The 15,225-nt window shown below is 45.4% G+C and overlaps 1 protein-coding gene across 1 annotated transcript in view; it reads right to left on the bottom strand.

The window, feature by feature from the left end:
* Positions 1-10,212: 10,212 nt before the first annotated feature.
* Positions 10,213-15,225, bottom strand: part of SLC7A3 (solute carrier family 7 member 3) — a 5,350-nt gene continuing 337 nt past the window's right edge. The window contains exons 2-12 of the mRNA XM_024758113.1: positions 13,910-14,313; positions 13,420-13,578; positions 13,085-13,262; positions 12,775-12,887; positions 12,427-12,649; positions 12,095-12,234; positions 11,898-12,000; positions 11,486-11,652; positions 11,155-11,321; positions 10,714-10,822; positions 10,213-10,582 (exon numbers count right to left, since the gene is read on the bottom strand). Of these exons, the coding sequence (XP_024613881.1) occupies positions 10,452-10,582; positions 10,714-10,822; positions 11,155-11,321; positions 11,486-11,652; positions 11,898-12,000; positions 12,095-12,234; positions 12,427-12,649; positions 12,775-12,887; positions 13,085-13,262; positions 13,420-13,578; positions 13,910-14,279 (1,860 nt within the window). The 5' untranslated portion in view covers positions 14,280-14,313 and the 3' untranslated portion in view covers positions 10,213-10,451. The remainder of the gene's footprint in view (positions 10,583-10,713; positions 10,823-11,154; positions 11,322-11,485; positions 11,653-11,897; positions 12,001-12,094; positions 12,235-12,426; positions 12,650-12,774; positions 12,888-13,084; positions 13,263-13,419; positions 13,579-13,909; positions 14,314-15,225) is intronic.

The raw sequence follows: 15,225 nt of genomic DNA, 5'->3' as shown, positions 1-15,225 counted from the left end.
CAAGTCCCTCCACCGCACCACTCCCCATACTTCAAGTCCCGAAACCGTCTTTCCCCGTCTTCCTTCACCGGAGAGTCAGCTCCACAGTTCAAAATCACTGCCTCAGGGCCACTTTAAAAAGTGTTGACCTAACGACCGCATCTCCTTGCTAGTTAGAAACAACTAACCTGTACACCTCCGCCAGGATGCCACAGTGCTCCCTGCGCAAACCAAGTCCCCAGTGCCAGTGAAGACGCTTGTAAAGCTCCTCCCCCCATAGTGATGTGAATGAGAGGCCTCTCCCAATTGACGTTCTCCCTTCATCTCGAAGCCTGAGTTTCTGGGCACAGTCCAGGCGTGAAGTTCTGGGGATGCAGTTCAGAGAGCCGGGGTGAGAATCAATGAAAGTGAGGGAGTATAGTGCAATACTGAAACATACTGCAGTTACTGCGGTAAGAGTGCAGATGGCGAGGGTTACAGGAAAGAGGAGAGCAGGCCTTCGAAAGAAAAAAAGAAAAGGGACAGGGCTTCCCTGGTGGCACAGTGGTTGAGAGTCCGCCTGCCAATGCAGGGGACACGGGTTCGTGCCCCGGTCCAGGAAGATCCCACATGCCGCGGCGCGGCTGGGCCCGTGAGCCATGGCCGCTGAGCCTGCGCATCCGGAAGCCTGTGCTCCGCAACGGGAGAGGCCACAGCAGTGAGAGGCCCGCATACTGCAAAAACAAACAAAAAAAAACAAACAAAAGAAAGAAAAGGGACAGAGGGAAGGAGGCAGGGGAAAGAGGGACAGAGGGAGGGAGGAAGAAACGGAAAGTAAACAGTGTTGCCGAATGGTTATTCAAGAGTGCAAAGGTCAGAAATATAAGAAGCTGAGAAGGCCTTCCCTGGTGGCGCAGTGGTTAAGAATCCGCCTGCCAATGCAGGGGACACGGGTTCGAGCCCTGGTCCGGGAAGATCCCACATGCCGCGGAACAACTAAGCCTGTGCACCACAACTGCTCAGCCTGCACTCTTAAGAGCCCGTGAGCCACAACTACTGAAGCCCCTGCACCTAGAGCCCGTGTTCCGCAACAAAAAAAAGCCATCGCAGTGAGAAACCTGCACACCACAATGAAGAGTAGCCCCCACTCGCCGCAGCTAGAGAAAGCCCACACACAGCAACAAAGACCCAACATAGCCAAAAATAAATAAATAAAATAAATAAATTTATTTTAAAAAAAAAGAAGAATCCGCCTGCCAATGCAGGGGACACGAGTTCGAGCCCTGGTCTGGGAAGATCCCACATGCCTCAGAGCAACCAAGCCCGTGCACCACACCTACTGAGCCTTCACTCTAGAGCCGGAGAGCCACAACGACTGAAGCCCACGCGCCTAGAGCCCATGCTCCGCAACAAGAGAAGCCACTGCAATGAGAAGCCCACGCACAGCAACAAAGGGTAGCCTCCGCTTGCTGCAACTAGAGAAAGGTTGCGAGCAGCAATGAAGACCAAATGCAGCCAAAAATTAAAACTAATTAATTAATTAATTAAAAAAAAAAGAAGTTGAGGAGACTGAACAACCCTGTAGTTCCAAGACATGTTTCTGCTGCCCTGCCATTGTCAAATCTGAAGGAAACTACACAGTGACTCCCCTGCAGGCTCACAGCAAGGGCAGGGGTCCTACCCAACTCCAAACAAATGGTTTCAGGGATGGTGTGGAATATATATATATGTGAACATGTTTGATTCCAGCTAAATCTGCGAGTGATGCTTGCAACCAAGGAGTTGGCCTCTACTGAAATCTCCACTCAGAGACAACAGTGTTAAGGCATGAGGCCTCCAAATTTGGGGACACGCCAAAGCATTAACAAGCCTCCCACCCCTTCCCTCACATATCCCTCTTTTAAGCCTTGTGCACCTCAGTCAAGCCAGATGTGGAGCTGGCTAACAAGATGAAGAGAAGAGATTGTGGCTTCAAGTCTGGGAACACTAACAGAGTTGCCTCCTGACCCTGAGAGTCTCAGAGTCAGTCGTTATTTATCGTGGAAAAGATGGGATTTCTAAAAATAATTTCTTTTCCCTCTTCAAAATTTTCTGCATCTAGATCACATAGTATAGTGAAGAAAAGGGGGAAAACAGGAAGTACTGCTATTAACTACTTTTCTTTTGGATCCTCCTCTATTAAATCCTGCAACTTAATATATATTTCACAATCCTAGATTGCTAAATTAGGGGAAGAAGTCTGGTGGTATCCCATAATTGACTGAATCCTCACGCACTACATACTGCATGAGCTGGCGCTAGCTACTTAGAATCTCAGCGCCTCAATTTCCTCATCTGTAAGATGGGAATAAAAGTAAAAGTAATTCTAGGCTTCTGGTTCAATGGAATAGTGTACATAAAGCATCTAGAACAGTGGCTGGCATATGGTAGGTACTTAACGAATGTTAGTTCCCATTATCACTCCCCATTTCCTGGTTGGCAGTTAAGAGCTCCCAACTTCTATCATTCCACCCAAGCTCCTGGCTCTAGCATAACTCCTTTGTTCACGGATGAACAGATGAAGAAACAGGACAATAATTAGACCTCAGCTCTCAAGCCCACAGGGGTCCTTTTAGAGCTCTTAGTGATTAATAATGTCTGTAGTAGAATGGATATTATATTATCCAAGATTATATCAGGCATATAGGAATCAAATGACTGTTGATTAATACTGACTGCAAATAAGACTCCAAAGTCAGGGCTACTCACTGAGCTGACACCACTGCACTGAAAGGGCCAGTGGAATAAAGGAAAATATGCAGAAAGGGTAAAAAACCCTTATGTTGTATGGGTGGCCCCAATGCTTTTGGTTTTGATCTAGATGGCCTCTCTAGATGTTAAAAGTAAATGAGAATTAAGAGACAGAAAAAAAAAGTCAAAGAGAGAGAGAAGAGGAAAAGAGATCATAAAAGAAGCAGTTACATATTGGGGAGGACATGCAAGAGTGAGTAGTAAAATACCATTAAGCAGCACTCAACATGCTGTAAATTATCTTACCTTACCCCTAGCATAAACTATAAATTTTCCACCGCAACCCTTTAACAATTTAGTGCAGAAGTGTTGAAAGAGATTGTTACATAAGGCAGGTGAACAACTTGGACTCTAATGAGCGCTTATTAAGACTCTCATTAATAGACTGGATTAAAAGAGAGTAAGCAACCGAGAATGCAAAGTAGTGCAGAAGGTAGCATTATACCTTGTTAAAAGAAGAAAAACACCTCCAGAGTAAATACGCAATTATAGTCTGGAAAATTCTAAAAACAAAAGTAATAATAAAGTAAGGGACAGGGGCTTGTTCTACCAGATATTAAAACTACCGTAAATACAACTGTATGGTAATAGTGCATGCAGACAGATAAATGGAACAAAATACAGTCCAGAAACAGGCCCGAGTATATATAGAAATGATTCAAATCAGTGGAGAAAAGAGCTGGTCCGGAAAAAGTATTGAAACAACCGGATAGCCATTTAAAAAAAAATAAATAAAACCAGATCCCTGCCTTATTTCATATACCAAAATGAATTCTGGATTCATCAAAGATTAAATTGAATCATAAAACTTCTAAAGGGGGCTTCCCTGGTGGCGCAGTGGTTGAGAGCCCGCCTGCCGATGCAGGGATCGCGCGTTCGTGTCCCGGTCTGGGAGGATCCCGCGTGCCGCGGGGCGGCTGGGCCCGTGAGCCATGGCCTCTGGGCCTGCGCGTTCGGAGCCTGTGCTCCGCGGCGGGAGGGGCCGCAGCAGTGAGAGGCCCGCGTACCGCAAAAAAAAAAAAAAAACTTCTAAAGGAAGTTTGGGTGAGTATTTTATAAACATGACAAGATCTAAACATGACCTGAAACCAGAATCAAAAGGAAAAATCATGATAAGTTTTACCACATAAAAATTAAAATCTTCTGAATGGTACCATAAGCAAGGTTGAAAGACAAGCCACAGATAAGAAAAAGATTTTTTCAACATATATAACAGATAAACAGTAAGAGCTCTTAAAATTAAAAAAACAAATAGTCTAGCACATAAATCAGCGAAGGACATGATCAGACAATTTGCACAGGAAGAAATATAAATAGCCAATAGACACATGAAGAGATGTTCAACCCCACCAGTAATCAAAGAAACGCAAATAATAAAGCAAGGTGAATTTTTTTCATTTATCGGATTGGCAAAGGTTAAAAAGATTAGCAAAACCTCAAACTGACAAGATGCACAAAACAGGCACTCTTGTGCACTGTTGGTTAGGAGTACAAATTACTGCAAATTTTCTGGAGGGCAGTTTGGCAATTGGTATCAAAGTCTTAAATGTGTGTACCGTTTCCCAACAATTCCTCTTCTAGGAATTTTCCTAAAGAAGAAATTGGAAAATTTTGCAAAGATAGATTAACAGAAATGTTCACTGAGGCGTTGTAAATCTCTTATGTGTTCACCTAGTTAAATGTGGACTATTTATACAACCTAGTGTACATTAGTACCATATAGTGGCATACTTATACAGCCTTTAAAAACACTGCTGTGAAAACAACGTAGAGGTATAAAACTTGGGAAATGCCTATATCCTACTGTTGAGTTTAAAAAAAGAAAAAAGTTACCAACTGCTCAAAAAGGTGTAGGGACTTCCCTGGTGGCACAGTGGTTAAGAATCCGCCTGCCAATGCAGGGGACACGGGTTGGGGCCCTGGCCCGGGAAGATCCCACATGCCACAAAGCAACTAAGCCCGTGTGCCACAAAGCAACTAAGCCCGTGTGCCACAACTACTGAGCCTGCGTGCCACACTACTGAAGCCCGCACGCCTAGAGCCCGTGCTCCGCAACAAGAAAAGCCACCGCAGTGAGAAGCCCCTGCTCGCCGCAACTAGAGAAAGCTCGCACACAGCAATGAAGACCCAGTGCAGCCAAAAATAAAAATCAATTAATTAACTAATTTTTTAAAAGTATGATTTTATAGACTTGAGTGACTAAAAAAACTACTATACAGGGAGTTCCAACTACTACACATACAATAGATAAGCAACAAGGATTTACTGTATAGCACAGGGAATTATAGCCAATATCTTATAATAACCTATAAATGGAAAAGAATCTGCAACAAAGCTGAATCACTATGCTGTACACCTGAAACTAACAGAATATTGTAAATCAACTATATACTTCAATTTAAGAAAACTATTGGGATGGTTCCCACCTGGGTGTGAATGGGAAGAGACAGAAGTGGCTACAGCGACCAACCAATCCCACTAATATGTAAACTGTCTCACAGAAAAGATAAACACTCATGTATGCATATTTGAATGAAAATGTCTGGAAGAGTATTTACCAAAATATTAACAATGTTTATCTTTGAGTGTTGGGATTTGGGAGAATCTTTACTTTCTTCTTTATATCTTTCAGTTTTTCAATGTCCTACAATGAACACATTTTTATCATTAGGGGAAAAAAAGAAAAGCTATTTCCATTAAGAGAAAAATCCACAGGAAGATGAGGGAGTTTTTATCTGACGGGCATGCGTTTTTGCAATAAAGTATGAGGCAAAGTCAACAGCAGACAGTAGGAGGGAGAGATTTGAAGAATGTGAGGAAGGTAAGAAACAGTTGTTTCAGAGAGCAGGGGAATCGGAGAGAAAAAGATGATTTCCGGCTGAAATCCTCTTTGAGGGCCTGATTAAGGTTGATGATCATTAATCTGCCCAGCTGTGTGATTGCCTCCAACAATCCTGAGCTACACAGGTGACGGTATGGAGAAGATGTTTGGATTCCTCCGGGTGAGGTGGAGAGGACTCGGGAGTATTGCCTAGTGAGGTGAAGATATTCACAAGAGTGATAATGATAATAAATTCAGAAATTTAAGTGGTAAAGGGAACAAGCAAAGATTGGAGGAAACTGATAAACACAGAGAAGGTGTATCTGGGGAGTAGGGGAGTGTGAATTGGAGGATTCACGAGGTCAAAGAATTGTTGCAGTGGGGTTACTTGAGCAAATGAGCTGGAGCTTGGGAAGATGTAGACAGAGAATTTGATGTTTGAAATAGTGATTTCAGAGGTGACATTCTGGCAAAATCTAGGATATAACCATATGAGTAGGTAGCTGAGGTTAATTCATTGAAACAAATCACAGACCCACTCTCTCCTTCACATATTATAACACTCTTATCCACACACTTCCTGCCCTTTACTTACAGGCCCTGGAATTGAGTTCTAGAGTGACTGGAATCTGCCTTTCCTGCCTTCTTTTTCCACTTCAGCACTTCAAAATCCTAGGCTATGGGCAAACTGAATTATAAACTTTCCCATCTTCTTGCCTTTGTGCACAAGGTTCCCTCTTCCTGAAATGCTCTCCCACCATATCTGAAATTACGTATTTTACCCATCCTTTAAAGCACAGCTTAAAAGCCTCAGCTTCCATGAAGACTTCACAGAACTCCTTCATGTGAATTCCCATGGTACTTCGTTCAGACCTCTCTTAGGATACCTATTATTTCCCACTTTGTGTCTGTACTTATTTGGGCCAATTTTATCTCTGGCTCCTTGAGGAGATCAAGGTTAGGCCATGCCTAAAGCAATTTTCTACTCCAGCTTCAAGCATAGTGTCCTACGGAGATATTATTCACTGTGTTAACTGTTTCCAAAATATGGTGTATGTGATTATTTTAGGTGGTGCACAGCCAAACATTTTTTAATAGTTGGATATTTTAATGTGTATTAGGAAAATACTTTGTTTTCCACTTATGATAGTGGTAAATGTTTTCTTTTTGAAAGAAGTGTATTTAAGCTTAAAAATTGGTGTTTTTTTTTAAATAGTACAGGAATTACACAAAAAGAGAAAAATTCATGAAGGCTATACTTACCTGTCTGAGGTCTGGGAAACATAGCACTGAATGAAAAAAGACCTAGAGTACCAAATCAAAGAACTACTCCTTCCTCCACAAAAGATTTATTTAAACAGTAGTGCCGGGATTTATCGCTCTCTCCACTGACAATCTCCTTTAAGCATGTAAATGCAAGAATTGCCCATCTTGAAACAAAACAAAAAACCCAAACCTCTCCTTCAGCTCCCTCCAGCGGTGCCCTGAAATGCTCGCCTATAGCCCAGGTCCTCTTCCTCACCCTCCATTCACAACCCACTCTGCAGTCCCCCCCACCATCTTGACAGAAACTGTTCTTGAAGTGATCAATTACCTACTAACTGACAAAACCAATGAACCCTTTCTGTCCTCATCTTATTTAACTCGGCTCTCTAGGCAGCATTTGGCATTGTTGACTGCTACCTGAGAGGTCCCTTCCTCCCTAGACTTCCACATCACTCTCCTGTCTCCACCTCCTCCTACACTGAGTCCTCCTCCTCCTGTATCACTTCAATGTTAGAGTTCCTCCAATCTTTTACTATCATAATGATTTTTAAAAGGAATTTAAAAACTAATGTTTGGGGACTTCCCTGGCGGTCCAGTGGTTGACTCCACGCTTCCACCACAGGCGACACACGTTGGATCCCAGGACAGGGAACTAAGATCCCATACGTGCAGCCAAAAAAATTTTTTCTTTTTAATTTTTAAAAAAATAAAATAACGTTTGTACCTGGTGAAAAACTGAAAAAGTACAGAGGAGAAACCAGAGGTTTCTGGTTACCTTTTCAAAAAAAATAAAAGGTATAAATGCATCCTCTTTTGCTCTTTCACACAAATATTCTGCACCTCGGGGTTTTTGTTCCATTTTGTTTTGTCTCTACTTAAAGTGTGACTTGGAGCTCTTTCCATATCACCTCTTGGCACATATAATTCTACCTTTTTTTTCTTTTTTTGAGTAAATGCCATGTTGTTTTATTTAACCTAGATTTATAATGAGCTTTTATGTCCAGGAAAGCAAGATCTCATCTTTTAAATGGCTGTATGTCTTCCACTGAATTAATATAACTTAACTAGTTCCTGGCCAGTGCACATCAGGTAGCTTCCAAGTTTTACGCTATTATGAATAATGTTACTGTAAATATCCTCGTATACGTAAATTTTTAATTCCTATAAATGAAATTGTCAGATCAAAAAGAATGTGTTTTTAATTCTGGCATCATCAAATTACCCTCCGCAAAAGTCACAAGAATGTATATCCCCATCATGCATAAGATTGCCTGTTTACCCTCACTTTTACCAATGCCTTGTCATCGAAATTTGTTTTGCCAGTCTGGAAGGTAAGAACTGAATTCTCATGGTTGTTTTAATTAGCATTTCTTGTTGAGTGAGGTTCAGTATCTTTTTTTATATTTGTTGGTATCTTATATTCTCTTTCTGAACACTATATCCTGTACTCATTTTTCTAACAAGTTATTCATCTTTCTTATTTTTTATGAGTTCTTTGTACATAAAGGAAATATCATTTGTGCTTCAAAAGTTTTTTTGGTTGTTTATTTTGCCCCAAGGCAATCTTTAGCCCCACACACAGCTTCCATTACATACTCATTTGCCCTCTGAGTTGATGATTCCTAAATCTGTAACTCTAGCCTAGACCTCTAGCCTAGCTCCAAGTTCCAATGGGTGATTATGTATCTTCACCTATATGAAGCTAAACTCATGTACATATTTATAAACTCAGCATATCTGGAACTGAATTTATCTTTCCCCAGATACGCTCTTCCTCTTATGCTCTCCATCTTGGCTAATAATTTGATCATTCACCCAGAAAGTTCACCCAGAAATCTAAGTCGTCCACTTCTTTCTTAGCTCCGACATCCAAATGACCAAAAATCCTGAAATATTTTGCCCAAATGACTATGATGCTCTTCTAACCAATTACTGCTAGCAATGTCACACAGTGGTTAAAGAGCACAGGCTGCAGAGTCTGGACTGGGTGCATATCCCGGCCCTGATCACTCCAAGTTATGTGACCTACAGCATTATCTCTTACCACAAACCTGTTTCCTCATCTGTAAAAAGTAATTACCATAACATCTACTTCATTGGGTCATTGCAAGAACTAAAAAGAGATTATATGCACAGTATCTGGCATAAAATAAATACTGAATAAATGGCAGCTATTATCACACTGCTCTAACTTCCCCCACCCTCTTCCAAGCCATCCTCCTTGCTGCTGCCAGACTAATAAATCCAACCACCCCTTTTGCTTGGAATCATTCAGTGACAACACCCCCTCCCCCGCTCCACACACACACACCATTTTAAGATAACACCTGAATTCCTAGGTAGGGTATACAAGGCCATTCGTGTGGTCTCTTACCTTTCACCACAACCCCATATATGCTGCCCTCCAGCCACATTAAACTATGTCATACCCCCAATACAGTACGCCTTTTCACACTGTTCACTGGCAGATAAGCCCTCCCCCTCAGTCCACTTCATAAACACCTACTCAAGGGAATTCACTGGCGGTCCAATGGTTAGGACTCCGCGCTTTCACTGCAGAGGGTCCGGGTTTAATCCCTGGTGGGGGAACTAAGATCCCACAAGCCGCAGGGTGCACTCAGGTCAAGCACATCCTTCTTTGTGCCTCTGCAGCACTCGGCACTTACCCCTGCCCTGGGACAAATCGCACTGTTTCCTGTTTACCTGCTTGTCTCCCCCACTAGATCGTGCGTTCCTTGAGGGCAGGGACTATGTTTTATTCATGTTTGTATCCCCAGCACCCAGCACGGGCCTAGCATTTTACAGGCGCTCCTCATATGTCTGTTGAGTAAATGGAGGAATGAATAGTTCTTGGTCTGAGCAGCTCTAACCTCTGTTCCCTTACAACAACCAGTAGCTATACATATACACAGTCCTTTACCCATCCTCTCCTATTGTCCACCCCTTCCCAGAAGTACTAAACACCACAGCCAAAATTTCTGTTGTCCAGGTAGTCATAGGAGTCTAGGACTGGTCCAACTAGAAGGGGTGGAACAGAAGACAATGGTCTCAGTGTAGGCCCTGACCAATGCCAGTGTTGAGATCAGAGTCCACCCCCAAATCCCAGAGACGAGTCTTGCTGTCTACTGATTCAGAACCTAACCTTTTGTGTAGCAAGGGGAAAACATATCTCAAGATCATTCCTTGAAGTGTGACTAGACTTGATGGCTACTTACACCACCCTACTCAAACCCCAAGCCAACAAGAAAGCACACACAGGCACAGCAGATACTTTTGTGGTGACGGGAGCAAACAAAGGACACTTATCTGAAGCTCTCCACACTGAAAGTCAGGCTCCATATCATCTCCAGTAAGCAAAGAACAAGACGTAGTTTCTATTTCTAGTTTCTTTTAATAATTTTTTAAAAGCCAGTAAGCAGCTACAGATACAGTTAAAAAGTAGACGAGTGAAAAAAAAAGACAAGAAAGAACAGACACATCCTTCACTCCACAATAAATACAGAGCTCTATCTGTGTTGCCCCACCAACATCCCATGGGAAGCCTAGCTCTCTGTGTGGTCAGGAGTACTCTCCATTATTGTGCGGGGAGAACAGACAGCATTCAGGTGTGATGATGTCAAATCGAATGTGTACAGGCACTGCTGAGATCCAGGTCTACAGTTTTGGCCCTAGACTTGAGTGGGGGTTGGTCACTCTTAACCTCTTCCAGGCTGTGCTGCATCCCATAGCCGAAGTAGATAGCAAACCCTAGTAGGGAAAGGTAGCTGTGAGGTAGGGAAAATAGTGGCCTGTAAAGGCTTAATAGGGCTCCTACTCAAGAGGGAAAGGAGGCGGGAAAGGAGACCCGAGAGGCCTACTCTTCCCAAGTGGATACCTACCAATCAGCATCCAGACCCCAAATCGGGCCCAGGTGCCAGCTGTCATCTGCATCATAAGGTAAATATTCACAAAGATGCTCATTAGTGGGAGGAGAGGCAAAGCAGGTACCTGGGAACAAAGCAAAATCTTCTTTGTACAGACCACAGGGTGATATAGAAAGAGATTCCCTAACCTACTCAAGCCAGGAAAGGGAGAGTCCGACTCCTACTCATGCTGTGTATTTCAGTGTCCATTCATGTAGTGTACCTCATATGGGACTCCAAGAATATGCAGAATTTGTGGAAATGGAAAAGGAAGGGTCAGAGAAGACATCTTTGGCCTAGGTATCTCCTATATCTTTCCCTTCTTGTCCAATGAAAGAATATGTATGAGACTGCAAGGTATCTGGAACGTATTCTTCCAAGATGGGTTGGTGGAGGGGAAAAAAAGAGGTCATTTACCTTAAAGTGAAGTGGAGTGGAGCTCTGTGGCTGTCTCCAGATGACTCCAGTGATCCCAGTAATGAGCATCAGGAGCAGCACAAACACTGCAATCCACACTGGGTCTCCAGAAAGCAGTGGAGTGGACCACTGGGCCAGCACCAGGCAAAGGACACTCAGCAGTAGAGCTTCAAGGGTCAAGTTGAGAAACATCAAAACCAGTTCTTGAGAGCAACATATTAAGACATTAGGCACCCCGTTCCAAGGAGGGTCACCCTCTCTCAGCCACCAAATGCCACACACTCCCCTCCTTCCCATCGTGCTGACCCAAGAGAAAAATGCCAATGCTCACCAAGTAGTGAGGAACAAACATAGACAACTTGGCCAGAGAGTGGAGTGGGGATGGAGTTGAGTGGACAAAATAGTCCCTGTAGGGTCAGCTTCTCTGCTTCATGGATCTTCTCCTCCTGCAACTCCACTTCACCTTCCTCATTCCTCATCTCCTGGTCAGGCTGATACCTGAGACAAGAGGAAGATGGCAGTATTAAGAACAACCCTTAACCACTATACCATCTTCTCCCAGGCAGCTTAACCTTCCTCGTCACCATTAAGGGTAGCCACTCTTTTTGGCAGGGAGGGATGTCCATATTCCTCAAGGAAAGTCAGGATGATGAAGGAAGAGAAGGAAGGAGGAGCAGGTCCCCATCACTCCTCATCTCAGAATCAAAACCCAAACCACAGCATGCAGAGGAAAGGAGTCTCACCTGAGGATGAGAACACAAATAGCCACCAGGGAGTAAGCAAGCAGGGTCCCAATTGACATGAGGTCCACCAGATCAGTGAGTTCAAAGAGGAATGCCATGAATGCTGAAATTGATGGGCAGAAAACATGAGCGAAGGCAAGAGCAAAGTGAACGGAGTTGCTGAAACAACGAGGGGAAGGGCAAAGAAGAGTTTTCACCTGCGATAATGCCAGAGACCACAGTGGCCACGATGGGGGTGTGTGTGCCGGTGTAGATCCGGGCAAGGACACGAAACAGGAGGCCATCCTCTGCCATCGCGTAGATCACCCGAGGCATGGGGAACATAGAGCCCAAGAGGCTGGAGAGAAGTACGCCCAGAGCGGCGTTGACTGGGCATCTCTCTCCTCAGGACTGTGAGCTTAACGAGTCCCCACCTTCTGCTCACAGCCGTTTTAGGGGCTATTAAGGGCCTTTTAAGGGGTATTCTCTGGTGTGGAATGCTATCACCTGAGACTGTGACAGCAGAGGAAAACAAACATTTGACACTGACCTGGTAGAAAGAGCACAGAGGGATCCGATGGCTACAACATAGCGGGCAGGGTCCCATCCGGTATAGAGAAAGGCCTCAGGCAAGGGGCTCTCGGGTTGAAGCTGGTAGTAAGGCATCATGAGCGTGAGTGCCGAAGAGACACCAAAATAGGCCAAAAAGCAGACGAAGAGTGAAATCACAATGCCTGTGGGGATGGAACGCTGGGGATTCTGGGCCTCTTCCCCTGCAGGAAGGGGCACAAGGTTCTGAATCAGAGAAGCAGGCTCGCTCCTCTACCACTCCAACCCGCACACCACCTGAGCACACGCAGATGCCCAAGCCCCAGACAGAACGGAATGACTGTGTTACCAGTGGTAGCAATACAGTCGAAACCAACAAATGCATAGAAACAGGTCGCTGCTCCACGGAGAATCCCCTCGAAGCCGAAAGGCACAAACCCTCCAGAGCCCAGAGGGCCCAAGCTAAAGTGAAAGAAGGGGTAGAAAAGGTAAGAGCGTGTTCAGCCAACTCTTGTTCCTTTTCTCTAAGGCCCAACTATTTAGCTGGGTCTTCAAGGCCTAGGCTCCCATTCCTCCCCACTGCCAATCTAGAATCCCTCAGCACAGATCCCTCTGTTCCCCGTCATGCTCCCAGCTCTGCATCTCCTGAATCTCCTAACCTATAGGTGTCATTGAGTCCAGCCACGGCCAGTTTGTAGTCCTCTTCTGTGAGCTTCCAGTTGTGCAGATCTCCCTTAATGAAGCCAGAGATGATGACAAAACCGAGAACCAAAAGATTCACCACCGTGAACACTTTGGTAACCAGGGCTGACTCACTAGCCCCCAGAGCCAGCAATCCTGTGGGAAAGAAAGGCCTCAGTCCAAGCTTTGTTTCCTTGCCTCTATGTGCAGACCTTTCCTTCCCAGCTTCTTCTCACTGCTCTCACCTCCACAAGTTCCCAGGCCTAGTCCCCACTAGCCCCACCCCCGTCACTGTCCCTGTCCCTTGCCTCACCGGTGAGCAACAACACAAGGCCCATAGCAAAAAAGTCTGGATATTCTGCGAGGACATGGGGAACGTGCAGTGAGATGCTCCCCTGCAGGGTCTGAGAGATGTGGTTCCCAATCAGGTTGTCAAAAGCTGAGCTCCAGGCCCGGGCCACACTGGCTGTACCTGGTGGACCAGAGGCAGAAACACGGGGTCAAAGTTTCCTCTCTCCTCTCCTCCATCCCCCAGACCAGTCTCACAAGAATACCTGCTATTTTCACCTACTCTTACCTTTTAAGAACCAAAGCCAGTCAATTAAGGACACCAAGACAGAAGTAAGTAGAACAAACAATTTCTCCACAACTTCAACCCTCCCAGCCCCCCCCAACAAATACACGCATTTATGGATATTTAAGTCCTGTGAATGATGAACACCTCACTTCACCACTCCACCCAGATTTCCTTACTCCATGCCCCTTCATTGGCTGTGCAGTCGCCCCCTGCCCCACCATCTCACCGATGACATAGGAGAGGATGAGGTTCCAGCCAGTGGTGAAGGCCCAGAGTTCACCCACAGTGACATAGCTGTAGAGATACGCAGAACCAGAACGGGGAACCCGAGCACCAAACTCCGCATAGCACAGCCCAGCCAACATAGAAGATAGGGCGGCCACCAAAAAGCAGATCACAATGGATGGTCCTGCTTTATCTTTGGCCACCTCGCCAGCCAGGACATACACGCCTGCACCCAATGTGCTGCCCACACCTAGGGCCACTAAATCCAGAGTGGTCAGGCATCTAGCAAGGCGAGTCTCAGCCATGCCTGGCTCCAGTGTACGTCTGCGTACCAGCTTTTGACCAAATCTGCAAAGCGCCTGCCACAGCATTCTAGCTGGAATTGAAGAGGATGCTAGGAAGGATCTGGTGAAAAACAAGACAAAAGACCTTCAATAGGGCTCATTATCCCTAAGCTCTAAGAGTGAATTACAATACCCACTCCACCAAGTAAAGGAGCTGGGGGGGGATGGGAGGAGGATGTTGAAGGGACAAAGGCAAGTCACTTTTCCTCTAACCTCAGTTTCTTCATATGCAAGTAGGAATAACAATACCTCACAGGTTTGTGGAAGGACTAATTTCAGAAAAGGCGTGTGAAACCTCCCTATAGTTCAGTGGCCTGGCACCTAGTAGGTGCTCAATCAATATTAGTCTCTTCTTTCTTTGGCGGGGAAACTATAGCGTTTATCCTAGACCCCAACCCAGGAGCCAGAGAAGCTCAATCGTGTCCGTTCCCTGGCCTGTGGTTCTTTGGGGATTAAACAGAACTCAACCCAGGAAAGGCCAGCAGCTCTGGGGAGAACCCCCTTCTCACACCCAATATCCACATTCCTTTTCGACGCTCGCCCCCAGGGCTTCAAATAAGCAAGGTTCCTAGATCTCCCGGAGGGAGGGGGGGGACCGACCTCGGCTACAGATCAAAAGTGAGCACCGACTCAGTTCCATCCTTCCTCTCCAAGCCCACACTGTGTAACTGGCGCTGCCATCGCCCAAGGGGGTAAGCAAATGTTCCCCCACTTCCTCCCGCCCCGCAAGGCTGACCAGCAAGGATCAACAGTGAGGCGGGGCTTCGACATCTAAAGATTTGGAGACGCCCCCCGAAGAGGGGCCCCTGAGCAGCCAGAAATTGCTCACACCCGAGAGGAAGGGTTCCGCCCTATGCCCCGCGACTCAGCTCCCAGTTTCTTATGCCCCCATCTAGAAAAGGTCTGGGGCTGAGGTGGAAATGGGAGCCTTGGCTCCCAGGGCTGGGGTCTCGGCAGCAACAGGTCACGGCCG

Source organism: Neophocaena asiaeorientalis, unplaced genomic scaffold (assembly GCF_003031525.2).
Source record: "Neophocaena asiaeorientalis asiaeorientalis breed wild unplaced genomic scaffold, Neophocaena_asiaeorientalis_V1.1 scaffold760, whole genome shotgun sequence".
Lineage (NCBI taxonomy): Eukaryota > Metazoa > Chordata > Mammalia > Artiodactyla > Phocoenidae > Neophocaena > Neophocaena asiaeorientalis.
Note: the sequence above shows the minus strand (reverse complement) of the source record. Positions and strands in the feature narration are given on the sequence as shown.